Raw genomic sequence first — 27,639 nt, 5'->3', positions numbered from 1 at the left:
TTGATTATTTTTCTTGCCAAAGTTCAAATATATTTTATTATCAATAATAATAATAATTTAATGAATGATTTTTTTTCCTTATTTATATAAAAAAAATCAAATATTTGATATTATTTAAATAGGGTGATAATATGATACATTATCTATAATTACTTGTATGAGAATCATTATGTCTCTTTTAAAAAATTAATTATTTAGCTTTAAAAGGCAATATCTTCATAATTATCTTGATTATCTTAAGAATATATATATATATATATATATATATATATATATGGAAAAAATATTTCTCAAGTTGTTTGAGACAATGTTATCTCCGGCCATCTCAAAACTACATCGTTTTGTTTATTTATTTTCTTATATTAATTGATTCACCTTTGAATGGTTATGATTCTTTTTTTTTTCTCTCTTCTTTTATCACCATTGATCCATTTTTGTGCGGTTATGATTTAGTAACCGAAGATAATATTGTCTCAAACCGCTTGAGAAATGATAAGTCCTATATATATATATATATATATATATATATATATATATATATATATAGGGAGGATATTCTTGCTACCAAAATTTTCTATTACTAACTTACTACTTATCTAATCACCATTGAATCAAAGAGAGAGAATGCTAAAAAGTTTTTGAAAAAAAGAAAAAACTGTTGATCTAATGGTGATTAGATAGGTAGTGAGTTGGTTGTAGAAACTTTTGGTAGTAAGAATATCTTTCCTCATATATATATATATATATATATATAAGGCAGATCCTTTGACACTGGTGTCAAATTTTAAAATTTGACACCAATCAACGGTTATAATTTATTGGGAATTAAACTTATTAATTACTATCAATTCTCAATAAATGATAATCGTTGATTGGCAGAAATCAACGGTGGAGATTTGGTGTCAAATTTTTTTTAAAATTTGGCACCGATGTCAAAGTAGCATATCCCATATATATATATATATATATATATATATATATATCTACAATCCAAATTGTAATTACCTAAAGGTTATAACTAAGGTAATTACCCCGTAAAAACTGTACAGCCCAAATTCGAAATTATTGACAAGTAACAACTGCTCTACATATGTTAACCTGCCTTGGTTGATTATTGATTCGGTTCATTCATTAATTAAGAAATCCTGGATTTTTCCACCAAAAAAAGAAAAGAAGAAGAAATCATGGATTTTTGGCAGCTGTCATAAATATAAGCAATGTCTACACCCTCATTCAAAAAACAACAGAGATATCTCTCTTATTTTACATATTATTCTTGAAGTTATTATTGACTTGACTTGTCCCTTGTTTTATCGAATTACATGAAGGAGTTTTTAGCTGTTACCACTATAAGGCCTACAATTTCATATTATGTTCAAATAATCACATCTGAACACCATCATAGTACAATTATTTATATAGGTTTTTTTTTGTTATTTAAATATAATTTTGTATATATAAATAAAATTTATTTGACAAGAATTAGTAACACTGGTAACTATTAAATTTTGTTTTTAAAATTACGTAAAAATTAATCGTATTTTATATTATTAAATATTAACAATCAAATATAATATATATATATATAATGATAATATTAATTTTTAAAATTACTTAAGATGTTTATATAAAATAATTATCAGTATATTTATAGTTTATTAAAAATATTATAAAACTTAAAAACTATAAAAATTACTAATTTGAGTCAGAATCAGAAAAAAAAAATTTGTCTGTTGCAAGTTATTAAAAAGGAAAATAAAAAAAAAGTAATCCAGGACAAACTCATATTTTTATATAGGGTGTTATTTAAAAAAAAAAAGTTCTGCTGTTATTATTATTAAGTTTTTAAGAGGAGTGAAAAGAGCTCATTGGCTCTCTCAACATGTTTCAAGGTCAAGGTATGTTCTTCACATATATCAGGACTCTCGTCAACCGCTTCATTTTATTTTGATAACAGTGGCATAGGCTATTGTGCTACTTTGCATGTGTAACTTTTGTTCCTTTGGGCTTTAGGCCCCGTTATGTACCCAAAAAAAAAAAAAGTACTATTTTCCATAACTAAGAAGTTCTGTTACCAAAGTATTACACACATGCTATATTTTAAGGAAATTTAAACCTTATAACAAAAGCATGCTCCACTGCTTCAGTGAAAGCCATAAAAAACAAAACAAAAAAACGCCGGGGTGGGCGTTTAAAACATAAACAAGATTTGAAAAATGGTGGACTAAGTAGAGTGAATTTTTTGTTTTTGTTTTTAGTAGATAGAGTGGAAGAAGTTTAAAGTCTAGTAATAAGTTTTTAAAACATACTAGACTAAAGCAATGAGAAACTGAAAAAGGCCAAGTTATGAGAAAGAACTAGAAAAAAAGTTTTCGATGTTATTTTAGATAACTTTATCTAATGTTCATCGAAACGACGTCGTTTTGGGGTTGAAAAATTAAAAAATTAGAGTGATAAAGACTATTATAATCCTGAAATAAATTAAAATTACAAAAATACCATGATTTCCGTCCCAAAATGACGTCGTTTTGATTAATATTAGATAAAGTTATCTAAAGTAACATCAGAAAAAACAAACCCAAGAATTATACAATGCATTTGCTTACAGAATTTCTAGTATAAATCAGAAACAAATGTTTCAGACATGGTAAATACATTTCCCACGAAGCTTCGTAAATGTCTGGTTTGGCGTACTTATGTATACAAGACTAACATGATATAATATATGGGAAAAAAGTTTCCGATGTTACTTTAGATAACTTTATCTAATGTTCATCGAAACGACGTCGTTTTGGGGTTGAAAAATTAAAAAATTAAAGTGATAAAGACTATTATAACCCTGAAATAAATTAAAATTACAAAAAATACCATGATTTCCGTCCCAAAACGACGTCGTTTTGATGAACATTAGATAAAGTTATCTAAAGTAACATCAGAAAAAACAAACCCATAATATATTTGGGAAAAGTGTTTGTGATTTTAAATGACATAAAGTTATGTCATTTTAAGAGAGAGACATACAGGAAAAAAAATTTATTTGAATTTTAAATTAAAAAAACCACACACTTTCTCTCTCCCATAATTTTCGTTTTTCTGTGTCTATCTCTCTCCTAAAATGACATAATCATTTAAAATGACAAACACCAAACCCAATATATTTACCCTCTAAATAATAGATGTTATAAATTGCACCAGTAAATTAATAACAAGGAGAGGCGTCAGAATTATATATGATCATACATACCATCAGGACTGATCGCTTTGCTTTTATTGATTACAGATATATGTATCAGCATAACATAAAGAAGACAAGGCCATTGCCATTGCCATTTCCATTTCATCAGACAAATGCCCATAGCAACACTGCTCAAGAATGATACAAAAGTCATCTAAGACAGTCAGACAGTGCCCAAAGCAGTGCCTCTCTGCACCATGTAGTTGTGTAGTTGGTATGGACATCAGCAGTGCAGACACCGCCTGCAATAGATAATAGGAGTAAAAATAAAGATTTAGGAAGAATAAGTAACTAAATAATCTTAATTAGAAAAAATAAATACAAATGATAAAAAGTACAACAAATGTCAAAAATGAGATTAAAAAATGAAATTTGGGTTGGTATGAATAGTTATTTTCTCTTTTGTTAATTTTTTTTTTTTTTTTGGTAAACAGACTGCTCTTTTGTCATATTAATCCCTTGATTATTATGCTAATATGTACGTTATTTGATTTAAATTAATGAATTGCTAAACATTATTTCTTGAACAATATATTACTCCTTCAAATTAAATTAACCAACTTATAATTATTTATTTTTAATGAATTACATAGTTTTGAATTTTTTATTGCACGTAAAGAATACCTAAACACAATTTTTATTTCATTCAATTCAAAATATAAACTTTTGTGATTCCTTGATTGTTAATTTTTATTGTCATTAGACTTTTAAATATTTTAATTCATACTTTTTATTTTCTATTTTATTTTTTATTGTCCTTTTAAAGCCATTTCACATTTTTTTATGTGGGAATTTAAGGCGCCAGTTCGCACTCCTGACAAATACCAATACGAGATTGTACCCAAAAAAAAAAAATACCAATACGGGAATATACTTACAAAAGAATGCAATCATTTCTAATTTGCCCACAACCCAAATAATACGCCAGTTGTTGTCCTAGTTTTTTATTTAAAATAAAATAAAATAACAAGCTAGTAATTTCTTCAGCCCAAAAAGGTAAAGCGAAGAAGACACTGCAAAGTGAGACCTGAGAACCACCTAATTAGATGAATTCTTTTATGGAAAGTGGAAACCATATATTACAAAAATAAATAACAAGAATCACTTGCAAAGTTGGCCTTCTGAACTTATACATATTCATATACACTTAAATTGGAGCGAACAAATCTGACAATGATAACAAATGCTAGCAGGGAAAAAGAAGAAGAGAGGAAGGGTGGAACCACGATCGATTAAGTAGCACATGCAACCCCATTCACGAAGACAAAGAAACGTATGAACGTGTCCAATGATGACATCTGACGTAGAACCACAACTTCTGTCCTGAAGTGGTGTTATGAAAGACATCTTTCACTTTAAATTTACTTTAAGAATGAATGCAACTGAGATGAAAAGTAACGCTGCAGATTCTGAGACTCTTTCATTGCCTCTTGACTTGGAAGTAATTTGCAGCCATATTGAAGCAAACACAACATACCGTGAATAAGTCAAGTTTTCTAGTCGGAGCTGGAGTCATAGAAGTCACTTGGGCATGGAGTTACGACCTCTGATTCAAGCAACTGGACCACTCGGTGCATGGTGGGTCGATCCTCTGGACTCGAGGAAATGCACTGAATAGCCACAGAGAGCAAGGCATCAAGGCTCTCAACCTGCACCCCCTCACATAGTGAATCAACAATTTCCCTCGGCCTATTCTCGGTAATAAGAAAATTCAACTGCAACAATGGCAAATATGAGGCATTAGAATGGGTATCCATTCCCCATTAGAATAGCAACTTAAGACAAGATTAGCTTGCTTTGTAATCACATAACAACCTAAACTGTTTGTGTATGTACTAAAACAAGACGATAAGTAATTTCAATTATTTAATCTAATTAAATTATAGGAGTAACACACACACCCAAACTATGCTAATTATAGTGGTAACCGTTAGGAAACCCACTAACATAAGGCCAAGTATTCTCAATGTCAACAAAAGGTACTTCAGGTATTTATATTTTTTTTAAGAAAATTAAAAATGTTTACTTATTAAAAAAAAATTAGAAAAGAGATAACTTGAACTAAAATCTAATATTTAGGTGCATGGCATACCCAACCAACAATATTGAGACCCTTTTCAATGAATGATGCATCTGTTGGCCGCTTTCCACTGAGCACTTCAAGTATCAGCACACCAAAACTATAAACATCACTTTTCTCAGTTGCTCTGCCACTTTGCATGTACTCTGCCATGAAGTTAGAGAAGCTTGCTCAGACAACCATGGAGATAAAATGCAAAACAAATACTCTTAACAAATACCAAATTTTAGCACACCCCAAAGAAATCCAGCCCTTTTTATGTCACAAAGTTGTGAAGCTCAATACGTCTTATGATTATTAGCAGCTATTTTACTTTGTTAGAAAAAATATTAAAGGCTTTAATCATATTCAGCCATTTTCTCATGTCCTTTTGGTTGGTTTGGCAAAAGAGATCCTCTTTCTGTCTCTCATGGCCAGAAGAATAAAGACTAACAAGTTGCATTTACACTCACAAAATCGATCAAACCCCATTCAACACCACTTGATACAGAAAGACATTTTCTGAGTTATTATGTCATATGAGCTGCTACCTATCTTCTCCACACACATCAAAACAAAAGATAAGCAGAGTAAGCATCCGTGCGGTGTTAGACTACCTGGTAACCAGTTATAGTTACCCTCAACCTCGACAACAAGAGAACTTCAGTAATAGTTCAAATGCTCAATACCATCAATCATGCTCCGGCCAATTATGTATCTAGTCAATATCATATCCATTCTACATTGCTTACCTGGAGCTAGATAACCAAATGTTCCAGCAACTATAGTGGTGATGTGAGATTCTTCATCCTCTAGAAGTTTGGCAAGTCCAAAATCAGAGACCCGAGCATCCAAGTTTCCATCAAGTAAAATGTTGCTTGATTTTATGTCTCGGTGTATGATCCGAGGGGAACAATCATGGTGCAAATAGGCAAGCCCTTTTGAAGCTCCCATGAGTATATTCAAGCGTGAATCCCAGTCTAGTTGCTCAGATTTTTCTGTGAAATGCATCACCAACAACATAATCCCTTTAAAAAGACTTAAGCAGAGATACAATGCAGATATAAATTTCAAACGGAAAATTCATTATCTTGAGAAAAGATTATAAATGAAATCTCTATGTTAACACCCACTTCAACTATATTAGAATCTATAAGCTTCTTCTACCAAGGAACAAACCTTTTGGAATAGATCCAATTAAACAAAAAAAATTTAATGCATCGTGTTGGAAACCAAGGGAAGTCAGATTGAACAGGATTTAAAACTTTCAAGATGTATCAATTAATTTTTTTTCTTTAAAAAAAGGAACTTTTTTTTTGTAGTAAAAAGGACGTGTTGACCAAGATAATTTCAAGATTATGTAAAGCTTTCACCTCACCAAACTATAGGAAGATCTCAAAAACCATCTTCGAAGTGTAGAAACAATAAGCAGCAATATCAGATAAGTCTTTCCTAAAACAGTTATTTCAACAGGCTTCAAATATCTATCATTATACAATATAATATTGTGCTCTGTCGGATGGATTCTAATCTAGGCAGGGCCGCAATACTTGCTACACTTAGCTTCCATGTTAATTGAATATGTATCAACTAGTGCAGAAAAATGAAAAAGGCCATATTTAACAACCAAACAACACAAGCACAACAGCATCACATCCCAAGCAGATGGAAGTTATTATAACCTAATCTTGATGCATCAAAATGTTCAGTGAATAATAATTCCCGGTTGAGTTGGTATTTCACATCAAAAAGTATCAATGAGTCACATGCTCAGCTGCTAAGGTTAATATTACTTGTTTAATAATGAATGAGCATAACAAACTACCTCGATAATTTTATGTTGTGACCTATTTTGAGAGAGTTACCAAGGGTTCTTAATTAAAGGTTTGGTTGGTTATAAGGAGAAACAAATGATGATTACCACATGTAAGCATTGAATTTGTAATTACACATGCCCACCTTAAAAGGCCCACACTTGTACCCAAAAATACAGCTGTTTCATGCATTGATATGATGATGAAAATAGAGTAAGTATTCAACCCGGGATCTTACCATGAAGAGCTTCATCAAGACTACCACCAGGTAGGTAGTCATATATTAACAACTTTGATGTAGGTGAATTGCAATATCCTCGTAAGTTCACAAGATAACGGTGTTTGATGCTGCCAAGAATTTCAAGCTCCCTCTCGAAAAAACGATCAAAGCCCTCATTCAACTTTACAATCCTTTTCAAAGCAAATACGTTACCATCATCCATTGCAAGCTTGTACACGGTTCCAAATCCCCCTCCCCCTATTATGTGTTCCTCATTCAAAGTCTCTATTTTCTTAATAATGTCTTTCGTAGAATATGGTAGGTCTCCATGAAACATCACGATTGATGCACCTACAAGACATTATTTGGACATATTAATTTTCAAGGATTTTTCTATGCATAAAGTAGGACAAAGCTACCTCAAATAGGTCTATATGCAAGCCACTGAAAGATAAGGAGCAAACCTGCACCAACATCCATTCCCAGACTTATTTTGTCATTTTTACCAAACTTCTTATAAAGAAAACAACCCCAGAAGCACATAAGTGCTACCAAAAGCAGTGCGCCCACGGTTGCTGATGCACTGATGAGCAGCCGGCCAGAATATTTCTTCTTTTCAATTTGATTTTGGTCTATAAAGAGTAATATAAAATTATAAAAGTCAAAATGGTGACAATGTGATCCAATTGACTGTAATATATACAACACAGTCAAAACTATTGGTGTGAAAAGAAAAATTCATTGAGTCCATTCAAGGCTGTGCCAACATATCAAAAGTCAGACAAATACTATGAACCTGTTTGCTAGCATTGTTAAGAAATATTCAAAAATGGCAAAAAAAAAATATTGGGTAAATATCACAGAAATAATAGTATCACTACATTTATTTTCATAAAAACAAATACAGAAAGTATCTTTTAACTGCATTTCCAATTCCATCATAAACTGCTACACAATTCTGTCTCTAATATTTAGGATCTCTTTGCTATGATTACATCAGGTTCTTTAAGGAATTTTCCTTTTCAGGTGAGTGGGATCATAAGGCTTTAGTGTCTTGATGTAGACTTTAAAATTTTAAGCTTTTATTGTACAGTTGATTATTTTAGTAGGATCTCTTATCCTCCTCCTCAGCTCTTCTAACACAGTCTAACAAAATTTCTTCTTTTTATCAAATTAATCATGCATAACATAGATAACAAATAAGTAAATCTAAAAAGAAACTTGAAGCACTTCATTTGATCACATAGTTATGGTGAAGGAAGCAGTCCACCATTTGTTCACAAAAACACGCTAAGCACTGCATCCACTTCAATATTAAATTTGCACTCCCACCTAATTGGTTATTTATAAAGGTGCTGATACCTTTGCCTTTTTTTTGGGAGGGCGCATTAAGTTTTGTAGCTTTGGTGGCACTCAAAACATCAATCAACATGCACCCTTGTCCTCTCCCTGGCCAACTTAACATATAAAGACAAATATGACCTAAGTACCTATTATGCAGAGTCACTCTCACTCAAAAACATGCAGCTAAGCAAAGTCAGATCATACAAAAATCAACTTCCGGTTCTTAGGGAGTCATCCACTCCAGAAAAAGGCCATGACCTAATACCAAATGCATCGTCAAATTCAGTTAAAATAAAATATTCATTTTTTATTTTTTGGTTAAATAAAAAGTTAAAGTTCATTCATTAACACATTAATAGAAACGTTTCTAATTTTTTTAATCTATTTTTAACAAGCTTGTTTATACCTATTATAGAGGGCAAGCCTGGAACAATAGTAAAACTGCTCCTTTGTGATCATAAGATCATATGATCAAATAAAGGAAACAATTTCTTTGCAAAATACAAGGATAAGATTGCATAAAAGGATTTTCTCACCCCAACCCTCGCAAGCCGAGATTTCATGTGGAGATCTTTTTTTGCTTATACCTGTTGATTTTTTCCCTTTATTTATTTAGTTTCTTTAGTCGAGTGTTTTCAATAGCCCACCAAACAGAATCTCAAGTGCAAAAAAAAAGTGGGACTCTAGTCTATACTGGTCAACTTAGTACACATACACCCAAAGAACGAAATGCCCAAGTTTCCCATATTTTCCCTTGATTGCAGTCTGAATTAATTATGAAATGTCACCAGAACCTTGCCATGACTCTACCTTACCCTCATTTAGATGACAAGATAGGTCCATGATTGAGATATTAACAAAAAAGCCTGATGGTACCACCCTTAGACCCTCCAAAAAGAGTTTCCCGCTTTTCATTTCAACTTCATCTTAAACCGGTTGAGGACTCAAGTCACCACCTTTCATCAGAAAGATTAAGCCAGAATATCTATAAAGCTGAAGGCTCAAATGCTCTATTTAAAATATTTAACTGGAAAATACAATACATCATTAAAAGAAAGAAACAGAAACAAAGATAGAGAGAGCTTGGAGAGAGATTAAATGAAGGATTAAGCAATTGGTTCAAAAGCAAGCAGCTTTACCCGAGGAAGGAGACTGATTATTTGTTTCAGGTGAACCATCATCTTTACATGTTGAATTCATTTGCACTCCACACAAACCACGATTTCCAACAAAGCTGCAACAAGGCACATATGTCTCAATATTGATAAGTAGATTTAGTTCCTTAGAGGTAGACTGTTACATTAGGGCAATCTAATATCATTGATCAGCAAGGATAATAAAATAAACATTTAAGAAATAATTATGAAGCTATTTGTGTTATCACTTAATGTATCTATAAAATTATCAACCAGCACAACAACACATAATAAAATTATCAACCAGCACAACAACACATAATAAAATTATCATAAGAGTAGACAAAGTTAATACACAGGCATATTCAATATTAATATATGCCTACAGATATCTACATGCATGGATAACGAGTAACAATTAGAATATCAAAACTAAATATGGATTTCAATAAAACAAGGACACTAAATATCAAATACCATGATTCCAGTGAAGGAACTGCAGGACTTTTTGTTTAATTTTATAATGCACATCTTGTTATACGGTACCATAGTGCAGTATCAAGCTAGGTTGTCAGTAGCGGCCCGTAGCACCGCTGAACCGCTACAAACCGCGACGCTACGCAACATTGGCCGTAGCGGAAGGCAGCGGCATAGCATAGCGGCAATACCGCTACCCGCCACACCACTCCCATGTTGGAATTTGATGGAGAATCCGGAGATGATGATGATTTTCTTAATTAGTTCACTTCTTGTACTTGACTATTTGACAATTTTATTGTTCATTTGTGTTTAGTTTTGGATCCTTCCTTTATGTTCCTTGTATTTGACATTGATTGTCGAATTATGGGTTTGATTTTGTGTTACTTCTTATGTTTGAGCATTAATACTAAAAGCGGTATTGCATCGTTTCTTGACTGTTAGTATAATATATGTGGAATTAATATTTCACCGTAGCGGCAATACTGCTACCCGCTACCCCGCTATACCATTTTCGGGGTCGGCCTACCGGCCGCTAACTGCTACTGACAACTATGGTATCAAGCAAAAAGCTTGATACCTCATTAAATAGATTTTTTTCATAGAATCAAGTCAAACCTTGAGTCTTTGTTTGGAAGAGGCCAAAGGAAAGGAAAAGCACAATGCATACAGAAAATATGCATGCCTTTAGTCTGTTTAACTCTTTACAAGCAAACAAAGCCTAAACACTAAATAGAGAAGTTTAATAAGAATTTGAGTTGCAGGTGAGCTAAGATACTGCATTCCCACTCAAATGTTTAAAGGCAGTGACATATGGATAAGAGATAGAAATCTAGAGAGCTGGGGGAGAACTCAATAAAAAGAAAAAGAATAAAAAGATACGAAGAATAAGTCATCAGATAAGGGAGTAGAAGGAGCATGCATTCAATAAAAAGATACGAAGAATAAGTCATCAGATAAGGGAGTAGAAGGAGCATGCATTCAACACAGCACACTTCGACACTTACAAGAAGATAAATAAAAGTACACACCAGAATTGACCTGTAATTAGAATACTAATTGTTCATGATCCAATCTCAATCAGATATTTCCTTTGTCTTAATTTCTTTTTCTTTTAAGTATCTATTCAGTAATCCAAAATAATTAATAGGTATGATATGCCTTTCACATGTATTCGGTCTCTTATATCTCAATCACATATATCTCATTTTGCTGATCAGAAACTTGGGGTGATGCTATTGGCACTACCAATTACCTATCCAAACTCCCCACTAACAACTCCTAATTGTAATTTCCTAAATTACCTTCACCTAAATAATTTCTATTCAATTTAGTCATAATTAGTTATATTATGATAAATCCACAACAAGATTCTACAATAATGTTTATTGCAGACGAAGCAACATTCGGTCAAACCAGAATAATTATGGAAAGAAATCAGACCCAAATCATGGAGATAAATCAGATACAAATCAGAGTAATTGTTGTTAATATATTTAGTTAATGGTAATATAGGGAATTACAATTAATAGTTGTTAATGTGGAGTGTGGATAAGCAATCGAGAATGCCAATAGCCTTGCCCCAAAAACTATAGGAAGTAAACAACCCTATGCAGACCAATTAGTCATATTCCATTTGGCTCTTTAGCCTATAAAACATTTATGAAAAGAAAAAAACTGAACTTACGAGCTTCCAGTAAAGTTGGCAAGGACACCATCAGAAGGTATTGGTCCGACCAGAAAATTGGTTGATACATTGCTTCAGAGTGTCAAACATGACCACAATAGTAAAAAATTCAATTCAATTTTTTTAAACAAATTAATTAATTAATAAAAATGTGCATAAAGAAAGAAGAACCACAGCAGAAAAGAAGTCTACATACAAATTTTGGAGATTATACAACTTCCCAAGTGATGCTGGAATGTTCCCACTAAGGGAATTGCTTGATATATCCCTGTAAAATGGGAGACATGTTGATTAATATGGTTTTTGTAACACCAGAATTGCCCAATTTGATTTTTTCTTTTTTCTTTTAAGAAAAAAAAGAAAATGAAAAAAAAGAAACTCCATTAAATAACTTAATTACTGAACACTCCGCTCATCTCAAAATTAGCTGACACATGTGCATGCATAATGTTCCTACCACTCACGTATAAACACCAGATAAATTATCTCAAACATTCCTTTTTCTTTCCTCTTTTTCTTCCAGTAGACACACTTAGGCCATTTATTCTTCAATTGAAAACAGAATGAATCCAAACTACAATATTTATAGTGCTTAATCCCCACCCAAACAATTACATTCAAACATAAAGACAAGCACCAACAAAAAGAGAAACTCACAAATTTTGAAGCTGCGAAAGGTTTCCTATTTCACTTGGAATCATTCCACTAAGGTAATTACCCTGTAAGAATCTGTACAACACAAATTAACAGTTATTGCCAAGTAGCAACATATAACAATTGGATTTACCTAATTTAAAACACAACATAAAGAACAAGATCTAGAAGTTAATATAAGAACATAAGAACTCATGTGGTCCCAGCTATGCAGTAAATGCAATAGATTGCACTGTACATATATGTAACAATTTGAATACATATGTACATTAAAGTTAACAAAGGTGAGATTATGTTGTTAAATTGCAAACCTAATATCATCATCAACTAAGATAAATGCAGATAATTTTCCAAGGTAAAAAGAAAAACAAAAAAACAGAGAACGGAACTTGGTAAATGAACACATGTTAATACATACATTCCCTGCAATTCAGTGCAATTTCCCAATTCTGATGGAATTGTCCCATAGAGGTTGTTGTTATGAAGAGCACTACAACAGATAAATTATCATAACATAAGATATTATGTAAAAGTATCAAATAACTTTAAAAGAAAATATATATGCAATCAAAGTTTTAAAAATACATACAGAACCCTCAGATGCTCTAGCTTCCCGAGGTCAGGTGACATAGACCCACTTAACTTATGGTGAGATAGACTCCTAGAATATCACCAATGAAGGCAAAGTTAGATAAAGAATTCCAGACATAATTGGCCAGCAAGTCTCATGTCATGTCTTGGTAAAGTACTGTTTTCAATAACTTAAAAATTATGTAACCAAAATATTACACAGATGCAATTTTCAAGGAAATTTTAACCTAGAGACAGAGCATCCTATCCTTCTTCAATGAAAGAGGGAAAGGGCAGCAGATTAAAACAGAAACAAGATTTAAAAAATGGGGGACTCATCAGGGTGGAAGAAATTTAAAGTCTAGCATCAAGTTATGAAAATATCCTAGACTAAAACAATGAGAAACTGAAAAAGGCCACATGTTTTATGAGAAATTTACAATCAGTACTCGCTGCAAGAATTAGACAATACATTTTTGTTTACAGAATTTCTAGTCTAAATCAGAACATAAATGTTTGAGACATGGTAAATAAATTTCCCATGAAGCTTCTTAAATGTCTGGTTTGGCGTACTTATAAATACAAGACTAACATGATATAATATATTTACCCCCAAAATAATCGATGTTATAAATTACGCGAGTCAATTAAAACAAGATGATGTATGAAACCATTTCATCCCATAAAAAACAGTGTCTTATAGCAAGTGCAAGACAAGAATTGTCAAGATCATCATCAAAACTCACAGATGTGTTACTCTCTTGGTTTTTGGATCACATTTTACTCCTTTCCATTTACATGGATCAGGATCCTCTGGCCTCCATTGTAACAGGACACCATCAGAACTAACAACTGCTGTCCTGAAGCTGAGAAGTACTTCACCTACAAACATGAGAGAAGATATTATGCTATAACAATAATTATGCAAGAGAAAAGGTGTCTACCTCATGAAAGTGATGAAACTGGTTAAATGTTAATTTCAACTAAGTCCTATCAGAGTACAAATTCAAGTAAGAAGACGGTAAACTTCTATAGGAGAATTCGTGAAGTTTTGATTTAATTCAAAAAAATTTATGATGGAGGCATAATGGATAATAACAATATTGGTCTAATTTAAGGATAATTTCAGACAAATTGAGGGGCATCACAAATATATGTATGAAGATGTTCATAATAAAGTATGACAAAATTTGATCTTTATTATATAACTTGAAATGTGATGATATCAGAAGCGGACTCATATCCTAACTAACAAGAGCCTGTAAAGTGACAAACTAAGGAGAGGTGTCAGAAATATATATGATCGTACCATCAGGACTGATCGCTTTGCTTTTATTGATAACAATATGTATCAGCATAACACAAAGAAGCCATGGCCATTGCCATTTCATCAGACAAATGCCCATAGCAACACTTTTCAAGAACGAGATAGCTAATAAAAGTCATCTGAGACAGTGCAGACAGCAGTTCCTCTCTCCACCATGTAGTTGTCTAGTTGGTATGAACATCAGCAGTGCAGACAAACATAGACACTGCCTGCAATGAAAAAGCAATTAAACATAAACAACAGCAGACATGAATCATCATTATCACAAATTTATCAGGGGGAAATATAGCAGGCAAAAATAAAATTTTAAGTTGGCAGTTTTGCATATCGGTCGTTACGATGGCACTCAAAAACAGTTACAACAGTTACACACATAAACTCATCAAGTAAATCAAAACACAAATTACGTTTTCTAGATTTTAGTTTAAGATGATGCATATAGACAAAACTAGAAATGCGCAACAAACCATTCAGTATGAACGCATCTTTCAAGTTCTGTCATCAATACAATACAAGCTAATGCTTCAATCAATGTTCCGATATTTTCAGTTGAAACACACAACTACTTTTCAGTAGCACAGAAGCACAAAAGGTAAACTACTAGAAGAGCTTCATAAACAGTACACTAGAGAGAAATTCAGCATTTCAAATCAAAAGCAAGCAATGCACAAACAACAAATCCAGGTTAACTAATCCGCAGCATCAATTACACGAACAGCAATAGTGAATTTTGTTTTTCCCGGAAAATCGAAGAATCAGAGAGAAAAGAGAACACACTGACCTCGATATCGATCTGAGATGCGAAAGTGAGAGAGGAATGCAGATTGAGCTGCAAAGGAATAACAGCAAGAGCGTTGAAACTGCACTCCCACGCTCACTTTCACCGACTGATTTGTGTTGTGTTCGTTGTGCCTGAGATTTGGGCGATTCCGAAGAGAAGAGCGAGTGCTGAGTGTGAGTGAATAGATGCTAATTGCTATGCTTGGGAATTAAAGGAGAACCAATGAGAGCAAGGCTGTTCCGCACGTGAGAACGCAGACACACCGTACGTGCGACCGACGCCTTTGCTCTAAGACCCCGTTACAACTCACAAATTTGACGCCTGTATCTTACATTGCATTATATTACAACACTTCTCTCTTTTCCTTTATTCTCGTTTTATATTTTTTTTATGGATTTGATGTTTGTCATTTTAAATGACATAAATTATGTCATTTTAGAAGAGAGATAGACACAGAAAAACGGAAATCATGGGAAAGAGAAAGTGGGTGGTTTTTTTTAATTTAAAATTCAAATTTTCTGTCTCTGTATCTCTACATAATTTTCTGTCATTTAAAATAACAAATAATTTTTCCTTTTTTATATTTTTTTTATATTTTATATAATTTTACAGTCCGATTATAATTGAATTCACCATTTTTTTTACACGTATAATTTAGTTTGACAATAAAAATATAAGGATAAGGATTAGGATAATATGTAATTAGCTTCCTTTTCTATGGCTTCGCTGTCCGTTCACCAAATATCTTTTCTTCCTTATCTCCGTGATTTACTATTTGTCAGTTTATGCTTTATAAGTTATTACCGAACTTTGTTGCTCGTTATACTTATATAAAATTTAATAAATTTCAAAAAATTAGTTTTTTTATATATTTTTTAAATATTATCGTAGTAATATAAAGATCAAATATGAACTGATAAATATGATATTTAAAATAAAATATGTGACAATATGATAAAGTGGCTTGTATTATGTGTTTAGTAGGTTTGTTTTTTTTAAAAGTTAACTTATAAAATTTGATAAAATATAAATTATATATGTATATATATGATTTTAATTTTTGTGTATTGTTAATGTAAAAAACTATACTTTATTTGATAATGGTTTACACATTTTTAATAAATTTGACACTTCATGTATTGACAAATTTACTAAATAACACATTATTACATAATAGTATAAAAAATTATATTCACATTTTATTCAATTGAAATTAGATTATATACGTATTTAACTTGACTTTAATATTTCTACCATGAATATAGATAAGTCATCTATATTCGTTTTTAAGATGATATCGCTTTGGTTGAAAAATTAAAAAATTATAATAAAAAAAATTATTATAATCCTGCAATAAATTATAATTACAAAAATACTTTAATTTTTATCTCAAAACAACATTGTTTTGAGCTTAATGTAAATAAATTATCTGCATTTACTATAGAGAAAATGAACTCATTTAATTTAATTAGTTTATTTTCGTTTAAATGAGAAAAAATTAAAAAAGTAACAAATGACAAAATCTGCTTCAAGTTGCTTGAGGATGCCCATTCCTCGTGGGACCTCTTATTCTCCATTGTCTGTATAGTTTTTGGTTTTTCCTTTTCTTTGTTTTTTTAATAAACGTTGCCGAAGCATCATTGTCTGTATAGTTTGGTCAAAGCATTGCTCACTATCAATTATGGTCGTTAAAATGACTATTGTGTCCTTGAAAACGGATCTTTATTACTTTCATATAGTAATAACCTACGTCTTTGAATAAAAAAAATAACTTACGTCTTTGTAAAAGGGTTAGAATCAACATTAAGTTAAATTAGTAAAAATAATCACATAATAATGAGAAGTAAATATATATCAATGTATTATATCATATAAAAACTATTGTATATTAATAAATATGGTTTGCTTTTTCTGCACTTATTGCATATAAGTTATCTGCAGTAAGTTCAATACGACGTCGTTTTGAGACAGAAATTATGATGTTTTTGTAATTTTAATTTATTTCAGGGTTATAATAGTCTTTATATTTATAATTGTTTAAAATTTCAATACCAAAACGACATCATTTTGAGAATAAATGCAGATAATTTATCTGCATTAACTGCAGAAATATTTTTCCCTAATAAATAACAAGAAAGACGAGAAAATTTATTAAGAATAAAAAATCACATGTGATTAATAAGAATAAAATTTGATATACAAGCGCTTAATGTTTTCATGTAATACAAATGTTTTAAATAGGTGGTTATTGATAAAGCGGGAAGCTTCTGCGCCTCAATGACAATTATATATGTCGAATAAATTTTTTTAAGTACATGCCTAAACTTAGTTCATGGGACCTAATTTGAGTAGACTTTTTTTAGAGTATCCCTGAATCCTTAAACTACAATGAACCATCAACACTATCATTTACACTCCCGTACCTATTACTATTAGAGTTGTAAATTTCAACTTCACACCATCTATAAATGGTCTCACACAAAGTATCTCTATTGGTTTAAATGCACATGCTATCTTTTTACATATCAAGTAATCAAATTTGCCATCAAAATTGTTTCCTTACCTGACCCAAGTGAAAATCACAAATCAAATGACCAATGACAAACTTGGAAACCATAATATGTAAAAGAGGAAACCATCAAACAAACCTGCTATATAAATGGAAGTCTCTTTTCAAGTGAAAATCTACATAATTCATCACTTGCAATGAAGAGGACGAGTTGCTGGCATGAGCTTGACTCTGTATTGAGTCAGCACCATGCATTTAGTTAATAGACTAAATTAAATAAAAAAATGAAATAAATAATAAAAAGTTAGATGAATGATGATTGATCATTAAAAAAGGCAGAAAAAGCACATTAAATGGTACCATACAACATTTTTCGCTAATATATAAAGTCTATTTTATATAATATAACAGATAATAAATTATTATAGAAGATAGATTGGATTGTTATAGTAGTAAAATGAAACAGTGACTATTTTGCTACGCCTGCCCAACAGTAAATTTTCCCAGAATGTCACGTGGGATAATTCGCTACACTGTGTAGCGAAATATGCTTACAAATAATTCGCTACACAGTGTAACGAATTATGCCACGTCAGAATACACAGTCAGCAAAAATAACACGTGTCAAGCAGGTAGTAATTCGCTATCTTGTGTAGCATATTATGTTCGCGAATGAATTTTTGACACGTGGGACACTTTCGCAGAAAAAAACTGACGTGTCATAGTTCGCTACCACTGGTAGCGAATTTGGTCTGCAATATGACCATGTGTCACGAAATTATTGGCCACGAAATTCGCTACCAGTGGTAGCGAATTATGACACGTGTCAGTCTGGTAAAAAATTTGTTTGCGTGATATTTGAGTAAAAAATTTGACAAAACGTGACATTTTGGTCACGGTTCGTAGTAAAATCGAGGGAGAATATCATTGTATTGTTGGAATGACAGATTCTATAAGGAATACAAACTGTTGCTGCAAAATCATACGATTATGAACATGATGGAGTCTGGTTCATGAATATGATTCATGGAGATGCCTGCACTTACTTTTGAGGGTGGGGTCATTCCATGAACCACGGTAAAGGCATGCAGCAATCCTCTTTTACATGTTGTGTAAAAGTGAGCCAAGAAACACTGCTCCCATCCATTTTGGATACTGTTTTTATTTTTTTTGGTACAACCATTTTGTATACTGTTTATATGCACGCAATGTTGACATAATTTCTTTCAATTTTTTTATTTTTATTTTTTGGAACAAGGGTGAGATCAATAAAGTATTCTATATTCCACGGTGCAGCTCTCTTGAAACAAGTTTCGGCCTCTAATGATTTGTACTAATGATTTGTTCTGTCTCACATTTTGAACAATTAAGAAAAACTAAAAAACTAATTTTGATATGTAGACAGTATAAACAAAGGGAATATACTTTTTCAGGTTACATGAGATAAAATTGTTTTATACACATAAAAAGTAATATATATGAGACAAATTATCTTGTCTATGTAACATGAAAATTTATATTCTCATAAACAAAATATGTAATAATAAAATGATATAATATTTAATGAATTTGACATTTTATATATTTATTAGTATAACCAATTCATTAAATAACGTGCGAAGTGCAAAGTGCTAACTGCTAATACATTATTAAATATAAAAATATAACTTTTTCATATTGAGTGGATCAAAATTAAACACAAATCTTTCTTGTCATATTTATACACTGCTGTTTCTTTTTATCTCATTCAATTGTTGTTCTTATAACATAAAATTAATTATCAAGAAACTAATAAAATTCAAAAGAAAAAACTCTTACTTTTTTTTCTCCATTTTTTTTTTTAATTTTCTTATTTTGGAGGAAATGGGGTGGGAATTGGAAAGGTGAAGATGGGGTCCTAGCACCCCTAAATGCTAAACCAGAAAGTTGAAAGGCATATATCAAGTGATTCTTGGAGACACATATGGTCTCAATGGATTCTTCATCACAATAGTGAAAGCCTGATTCTCACTCAAGTCAACCTCACACCCATCTTCAAGTGTCCATTTAAAATCCCTTACCAAATTGGCCACAAAGTACTCAAGGTGAAGCAATGCCATACTAATTGCTGGGCAAACTCTCTTTCCAGCACCAAAAGGCATCATTTTAATCTCCGCAAACCCTTTTAGATCAAATTTAGCATCACCTTCACAATGCCTCAAAAACCTTTCAGGCTTAAACTCCATTGGATCTTCCCACACATTTGGATCCCACCCCATTTCAGCCACAAGAAAATTCACCATTGCATTTTTAGGTATATCATAACCATCTATCACAGTGTCTTGCGTCACTGCCCTAGGCAATATAAAGTGACCTGGTGGGTGTCGCCGCAGGGTCTCTAACACCACAGCCTTCAAATAAGGCATCCTTTTCAAATGTTCCTCTTCAATGTCTTCACCATGTTTCACAACTTTCTTAATTTCATCAAAGAGTTTCTCTTGTACGTTTTGATGCTTCACTAAATTTGCCATGGCCCACAACCACGTGGTAGCTGTTGTGTCAGTGCCGCCTAAGATAAACTCAGCACACAAACTCACCAACTCTTCATCCTTTAGCTTGCTTCCACTATCTGGGAGTTTCATATCAAAAAGGGTATCAACATAAGCCTCAAACTCTGTTTCTACTTCGTTTCCAACACCAACACCAACCTTGCTTTTCATTTTCTCATGTCGTGCTTTTATTATAGGGAGGAAGACACTCACTTGACTTTGACGAATTTCCAAGATCTCTCTCCATAGTCTTCTAAACAAAATCTTGGTGAGCAAGACTGGTAGAAAATTCAGGACATTGAACCGAATGAAATTGTGAAGTAAACTATGTTGTACCCTTTGAATCTTCTCAATAGTTTCCTCATCAAGTTTATCTCCAAAACACATATAAGAAAGTAAAACATACATTGTATAATTGAAATTATCATAAATTGGTATGGCCTTATTGCCTGATTCAATATCAATTAAAAGATGTTTCTTGAATACATTTAATGCCAATTTACGGCAATGAGGATATGAATTTAAGCGAGAAGGTTGAATTACTTGCATGAAATTTTGACGCAAAAACCGCCAAATGGGACCATAAGGAGAAGTACTAACGGTGTATAGATTAGGGAAGAAGACTTTGATGGTTTGAAGAGCTGAGGGGCGACTAGCAAAGACAGTGCTTTTTTTAACAAGTGTTCGATGAGCAGCTTCGTGGGATGTTATGAAAACTGAAGGTGTAGTCCCAATGTGAATGGTAACAATGTTGCCATACTTGGAACGTAAAGATCGAAGGACAGGTTCGAGGTCAGCAAAATTTTTTGACTACTTAAGGAGCCAGAAAATATTACCTAATAAGGGTATGGTAGGAGGGCTTGGTGGTAGTCTCTTGTTGCGGATGACATTGAGAAAAGCTTGAAGAAAAAGGTATAGAGAAATAGAAGATAGAAAATAGAACCACAATCCCATTTTTTTTTCTTAGTTTTGTTTTTTGTTTTTTCTAACAATCAAAACTAAAATCTCTATTTCTCTACTCTAATCCCCTCCCTTGCCATACTATTTAGTTATCTACATTTGAGATTTATATATTGTGGTTATCTTATGTGTTGGCTTACGGTTATGATATTTGCCACCGTTATATACATCTCACTTAAATGTTTAGTGGTTTCTAAATAATAGCACCTATCACTTATTGAAAACTTCCTAGGATTGTCATAACACCTCGATCCATTGAGTCTGTTAATAATTGTTTGATATCAGTATATATAAATGTAAAACTGTAAGATGTTAAAAGTAACCTACGACGATTATAACTTATACTCTTAAGAAAAGTGCTAGTTGTTTCAATTAGTTATAAGTACTCGGAATTGCCTTGTGAAAAAAAAAAAAACACTTCTTAAAGTTATGTTACATTTATACTTTAGCCTTTCGTTAATAGTTGAGTCGTTTCTTATTTTTCTGAGTCGTGGATAAGAATAAAACAAAAGGTCATATGTTACTGTTTGTAGATTAGGAGTAGTGCACTACAGGAAATACGGGGTATAATGGTGGTTTCTTTGTGGCCATTTAAAAACCCGCCTTCAAGTCTATGAAATAACGGAGGTTAATTAATTATATTATCTACGTTCTACTCAATTTTCAAGTCTATGAAATATACATTTTGCACCCGTCGTAAGTGAAACTTCATGATCATTCAATACAGCCTCGACATGGTGGAAAAACTGAGGATGCTCTTCTTGATCAAAGGACAGGCAGAAAACATGAAATGAAGGAGCAAAGGGTAGATGCTGAGAGAGTTCATGCACAGAGGAGGAATTGGCGCGGCAGTGATAATATATAGGAGAAACGTGAGGGAGATTGATAGGCATGCAGCAGGTGGTCTCTGAGAGGCAAACTTCACCTGAGACATGGCGTAAGCCTACGGAGCAGCCAAAATCATCTCTGGATGCTGTAGGCACACGCTATGGTAGAGCAGCTTCAGCAGTTGAACTTGCACAAGCATTCTCTCCAAATCTGTATCAGAATTCAGAACCAAAAGTAAATGATAGGTTTTCAGGTCAAAGGGGTCTGAACACTGGCCGGACACAAATGCCTTTTTCCCGGCTTGTTGGTCCTACAAAAGTAAATTGTTGGTCCTGCAAAATAATTTTTGGGGTGATCTGAGTGCTAATTATATTTACTGTCATTTGATTAACTTGTGTCTTCTTTCATGCAGATTTATGCAGTCTCAATTACAATTCGTATTGTGGTAAGTGAATTATTTTGGAACTCTGGGATCTATATTTCTACCTGATGTGGCATTGTTGACACTTGACAATGTAATTACTAGATGGGTCTAATTTTTTCTACTGTGTTCTACATGTTTGACATGCTTACAGCTTGGTTTCATGTTGCTGGCTCTCATATGGAAGTTTGACTTTCCACCCTTTATGGTGCTCATTATTGCCATCCTAAATGATGGTTTGTTGTTTCTTAATGGCTATTTTAAAAACCGACCCTAAATATAGCAATTAATAGCGCCCCTAAGTTACTTGTAAGTCTTTTCTCTCTCTCTCTTAACGTTAAGTATCCCATAGGCTAATCTGAGTGGGAGGGTTAGGGCCTTGGAACTTGTGATTTTTCTTAAAAATGATTTATCAATTATATATTACATTTTGGCCTAATTAGTGTTTTTTACATGCTCACGTCCCTTTACATACTTCATACACACACTCGATAGAGATGTTGGTGACATTACATGTCTATTATTTGAATGTCTTAGGTAGTGTTTGGTTGGAGATTTGCTCAAACTTTGCTGGATAAGTGTATGTGGGAATGTGAGATAGCAATGTTTGGTTGGGAATTTTTGTTAATCTTTGCCATCAAACCCACTTGCCCAGCACTATCTGAAGAAGTGTAAATCTTGGATTTCAGCACTGTTCAAGAAGACGTTGAAACAGGTGGAATTGTTGAACGAAATCGGATATGTAAAAAAGGTGAAGAATGTGTGACAAATATACCCTTGCTTCCTAACCACACGTTTGCAAGTGACGGATATGTAAAAGGTTAATCTCGTAATTTGCATTATCTTTCCCATCATAGTTTTATTTTCAACCAAACACACATCAGGATATTTAACTCAATTTTCCTAGTAATATTTTGCACTACCAAACAACTTTTTTTACATTTTCCTACTAAACTAACTTTCCAACATCTTTCCTAGCAAAGACAACTACCCACCTTCAAAAAAAATTTCCCCAACCAAACACTACCTTAGTGTTTTTTTTGAGTTTAGTTGATGGGTTAATGGATCTTTAATTTAGAAATTTTTGGGTTATGATTGGGGAAAGACCCAAGTAGGTAGAAGGAAATTAATATATTGGATCGGTTTTCATCAATCAATCCGAAAACCGATCCAATCCAATTAAAATTTGCGATTTTTTTTGTTTTTTTTTTCAATTTTCGATTTATTTGATTTTCAGTTTTTCGGTTCGGTTATCGCGGTTTGAATCGGTTTGGATCTGTTGATGAACACCCCTATCTTCATGTACCAAGTTACCTATCATTATATAATATTTTGTTTTACAACAACAAAAATAATAATATTTATGACCTTTGATAAGAACTAATTTGTTTAAAAATTTATAAAAGGATTTTTTTTTTGGTAAAAAAAGAAGGACATTAAAGTTACAATACAAATTCAACACACTTACTTGACTTTTTGACCTATGTAGTTTGAAATTTTAAAAGTTTGACCTGAATAAGTCTATGGTCAAAACTATTGCTTAGAGTAATGTATTACAACGTGCTATGTCAGCTGTCTGAGTAAGTCACGATATGATGTATATCGTTTATGAAAACGCTCCAAAGCCTACTGTTGTACATAACACGTCACATAAGATCACGTGTTTCATGATGTCAGAGTGAAGGAAAATGTTTCTGCACAAGACGCGTCCTAGTTCCCATAAAAACCACATTGTTGTCTCATTATTCTCCTTTGTTTTTTTTTCCTGTGTGTTTGTTTTTGCGTTTTTTTTATGTGTTATTTTTTTTATGTTGGAGTTAGTCTATAGTTAGTCTATTGTAAAATTAACAAAATATATAACTAATTCATAAACAGTAGCCTTCTGTAGCACATATAGTTAGTCTATTGTAGACGTGAGTTTTTGTAACGGCTTTTGTACACCAAACACACAGTAGCCTTCGTAACGTTTTCATAAACAGTATAAAAGATGGGGTGTCAGACGCAGCAAGTCTACTGATAACAATTAAATTAATTAAAAACTTTTTTAGTAAATTATATTTACCATTCTTCTACCAAATTAAACTTAAACGTTAACATATCCTTGATTTGTCTATTCTTCAAATTTACAAACACAATCTTCACTCTTTTTTTTCACTTATAAATGATCCCATTTATTAACTTATTATTTGTTAAAAAGTAACCAAACTACCATTCACGTGATTTGTCCGGTTATAATATTGGACTGCTTTAGTAGTCGACCTAGTGATTCGGTGATAAACCCCGGTTATAGTATTACAAAATATTTTTTGCAGCAGGTGGGGTTCGAACCCGATACGTTAGAGTGAAGAGCGTCTTCTCATACTACTAAGCCACCATCACTTGTTGAATAAAATACATCATTTAATATATTTATTATATAACTATTAAGGTAAGAGAATTATTTCAAAAATTGTATCTAATGCCATTGAGGTTGTGCAACATAGCAAATACCACTAAACTACACCAGGTTATTGTTTAGATGACACCATTTAAAATATTTATTATATAATTAAGTATAAAATATAAATTTATATATATATATATATTCAATTCATGCAGTTTAACCCGTAATCCACCGGTTGAACTATTGACCCAGTAACCCAGTATCTCGACCGGATCAATGACCGGTCCGGTTCTAATAACATTCGATTTGTATTTGATACACTTAAATAAGTTAATTATATTTATTCTTAGTAATAGAGACAACTACAGCTCCCTAGTAATAACTAGTACTTATCCAACTGCAATATGGCAGGGCTAGTTTCAGAACTTTTCACTGCTCCAACATAAAAAAAAATAACACATCAAAAAAACGCAAAAACAAACACACACAGGAAAAAAAAAAACAAAGGAGAATAATGAGACAACAATGTGGTTCGCTGGCGTTTTTATGGGAAGTAGGACGCGTCTTGTGCAGAGATGTTTTCCTTCACTCTGACATCATGAAAAACATGATCTTATGTGACGTGTTATGTACAACGGTTACATGGCAGGCTTTGGAATGTTTTCATAAACGATATACATCCTACCGTGTCTTACTCCGGCAACTGACATAGCGCGTTATAATGCATTACTCTAGGTAATGGTTTGACCATAAACTTATTCAGGTCAAACTTTTAAAATTTCAAACTACATAGGTCAAAAAGCCCACTTACTTTTAATATAAAAGAATATAATTTCCATAGAAATTGCTCAAATTTAGATATCCTGTATTCCTTACATTTAAAAATATGAAAATGCAAAAAAGAGATTATGGATGTAAAAAACGAGCCAACCCGTCAGGTTGGCTCTTAACCCGTAGAAAAAAGGAGCCAACCGTCGGGTTGGCTCGTAACATGTAAAAAATGAGCCAGGTTGGATTGGTAAAAATGAGCTGTCAACCCGAGCCAACCCTCGGATCAAACGAGCCAGCTCGCAGGTTGAGTTTTTATTTTTATTTTTTAATAAAAAATAAAAAATATGATATACAAAAATGGACAAAACCCACACACTTTGTCATCGTCTTTCTTTCTTTTCTAAACATAAGTCCCTAATCTTCTCACATCCCTAGCATTTTTATATTGTTAGGTTGTGTTGGCTTTGTTTGGTTCAAATATCTTACCCACTTAGTAGCAAGTGGTTCTGATTGTTTCTTGATGTTGATGTAAATTTGTTGTAAAAAAATTAGAAACTAGAATATTTTGCTTTTATTTCTCATTTTTTAACCCTTTGTTTAAACTGATGGAAGCCACATAGCTGGTGCATTAATACTACATGTTTATGTAAATAGGCTGAAAACGAGCCAACCCGCGAGCTATTTTTTAAGCCAACTCACAAGCCATATTTTTGAGCCAACCCGCGAACCAACCCTAACCCGACTCGGGTTGGGTTGGGTTAGGCTTTCTGGCTCGTTTATTTTTTCGAGTCAACCCTAATTCGACTCATTTTTTTCGGGTTGTATGCGGGTTGGGCTGGGTCGAGGCGGGTTGACGAGTTTTGCCAACCCTAAAAGAGATAAATACAAACAAATTTTTTAAAACTTGTAGACTTTACAAGGTCAAACTAATGTCATGAATGCAATGTTTGCAAAATTAAGTGTTAAATCATATAAAGTATAAAATTTGCATCATGCATGAATTTTTTTTTAATTATAATTATAATATTGGCGCGGTGACAAACTACATATTTTTGTCTAAATATTATTTTTTAAAAATAAACAAGTTCATATATCCTTAGTAACTTACTTTAAAAGTAAATTAATATACAAATTAATTAGTGGTTATATATTCAATGATATGAGTACATAATAATTATGTTAACTTGAAACAACAAAAATTCTTTTTATGTCTTGTGTCTAAAAGGCATTCATTTAGGATTAATGAACATATGAATAATGGTTTTCTATTTTATTTTTTTAGTAGGCATATGAATAGTGATTTTACAATCACAGGTTAAGTTTATCTCTCCACTCTTCCCTTGAAATAATATGATAAAATCTTTTTCTTAAAACTAGATTGAGAAAGTCTAATGTTAATGAGAAAAAGAAAGAAAATATTTAGGGAGGGCCCCACGTGATGGCCACAGGAAAAAAGAGGGTGGGCCCCATTTACATTCTCTACGCATTCGTCTTCGTATTTCCGTGTTGGTCACCTGTTTCGAGTTTCACTACTCCGAGAGAGGAGAGAGAGAGAGAGAGAGATGACGCGGGGAAAGCAGAAGATCGAAGCGCAGAAGCGAAACGCAGAGAAGAATCCGAAGGCAAAAGGGTCTCAGCTTGAGGCCAGAGCCATTGGCCTCAAAGTCATGTGTCCCATTTGCAAGGTTTATACTTATTCCCCCCCTTTTTTTTTTTTTTTTCTTATTATTATTTTCTCCGTGTCACCCGAAAAAACAAAAATTATATTTTTATTATTGGGTATTTGTAAATTACCCCTCTGTTATTGTTTTCTAGAGGCTGTAGTAATTGGCTGTTGGGTTATGGCATCGAAACAACAGATCTTGGTTGTGACTTGTGCCTATTTATTGATTGGATGACTAATCGCTTTTAATTTAAACAGACCTGAAAGGAAAT

General features: G+C 32.6%; 1 protein-coding gene and 1 pseudogene across 3 annotated transcripts; both read right to left on the bottom strand.

The window, feature by feature from the left end:
* Positions 1-4,181: 4,181 nt before the first annotated feature.
* Positions 4,182-15,468, bottom strand: LOC133303904 (LRR receptor-like serine/threonine-protein kinase FEI 2). Of its 3 annotated transcripts, XM_061503876.1 has the most exons (15): positions 15,305-15,468; positions 14,506-14,732; positions 13,943-14,078; positions 13,216-13,287; positions 13,045-13,116; positions 12,630-12,701; positions 12,169-12,240; positions 11,973-12,044; positions 9,812-9,906; positions 7,793-7,960; positions 7,347-7,679; positions 6,047-6,292; positions 5,328-5,461; positions 4,713-4,950; positions 4,182-4,558 (listed from the first exon to the last, which is right to left on the bottom strand). In XM_061503876.1, exons 2-14 carry the CDS (start codon positions 14,600-14,602, stop codon positions 4,732-4,734), a joined length of 1,788 nt encoding a protein of 595 aa, XP_061359860.1. In that variant the 5' UTR covers positions 14,603-14,732; positions 15,305-15,468; the 3' UTR covers positions 4,182-4,558; positions 4,713-4,731. The 3 variants fall into 3 exon arrangements, with proteins under 3 accessions (XP_061359860.1, XP_061359858.1, XP_061359859.1); XM_061503874.1 differs by having other exon boundaries at positions 4,182-4,950; XM_061503875.1 differs by having other exon boundaries at positions 4,182-4,950; positions 14,506-14,728.
* Positions 15,469-19,753: 4,285 nt separating this feature from the next.
* On the bottom strand, positions 19,754-21,295 carry LOC133303908 (cytochrome P450 89A2-like; annotated as a pseudogene).
* Between the last annotated feature and the right edge of the window lie 6,344 nt (positions 21,296-27,639).

The sequence above is a fragment of the Gastrolobium bilobum genome, unplaced genomic scaffold (assembly GCF_033153095.1).
Source record: "Gastrolobium bilobum isolate Gb01-03AN ecotype WA unplaced genomic scaffold, APGP_CSIRO_Gbil_v1 utg15030, whole genome shotgun sequence".
In the NCBI taxonomy this organism is placed as follows: domain Eukaryota; kingdom Viridiplantae; phylum Streptophyta; class Magnoliopsida; order Fabales; family Fabaceae; genus Gastrolobium; species Gastrolobium bilobum.
The sequence above is the reverse complement of the archived record's forward strand: the minus strand, read 5'-3'. Positions and strand labels throughout refer to the sequence as shown.

Bases quoted from the DNA above. Each gene is read 5' to 3' on its own strand.
- LOC133303904 (XM_061503874.1), bottom strand. From the start codon at position 14,602: ATGGGCATTTGTCTGATGAAATGGCAATGGCCATGGCTTCTTTGTGTT. The intron at 12,045-12,168 runs GTATGTAGACTT...GACACTCTGAAG, and splicing joins TTGTATAATCTCCAAAATTT to CAATGTATCAACCAATTTTC. The intron at 7,680-7,792 runs GTTTGCTCCTTA...AATGTCTTGTAG, and splicing joins GGGAATGGATGTTGGTGCAG to GTGCATCAATCGTGATGTTT.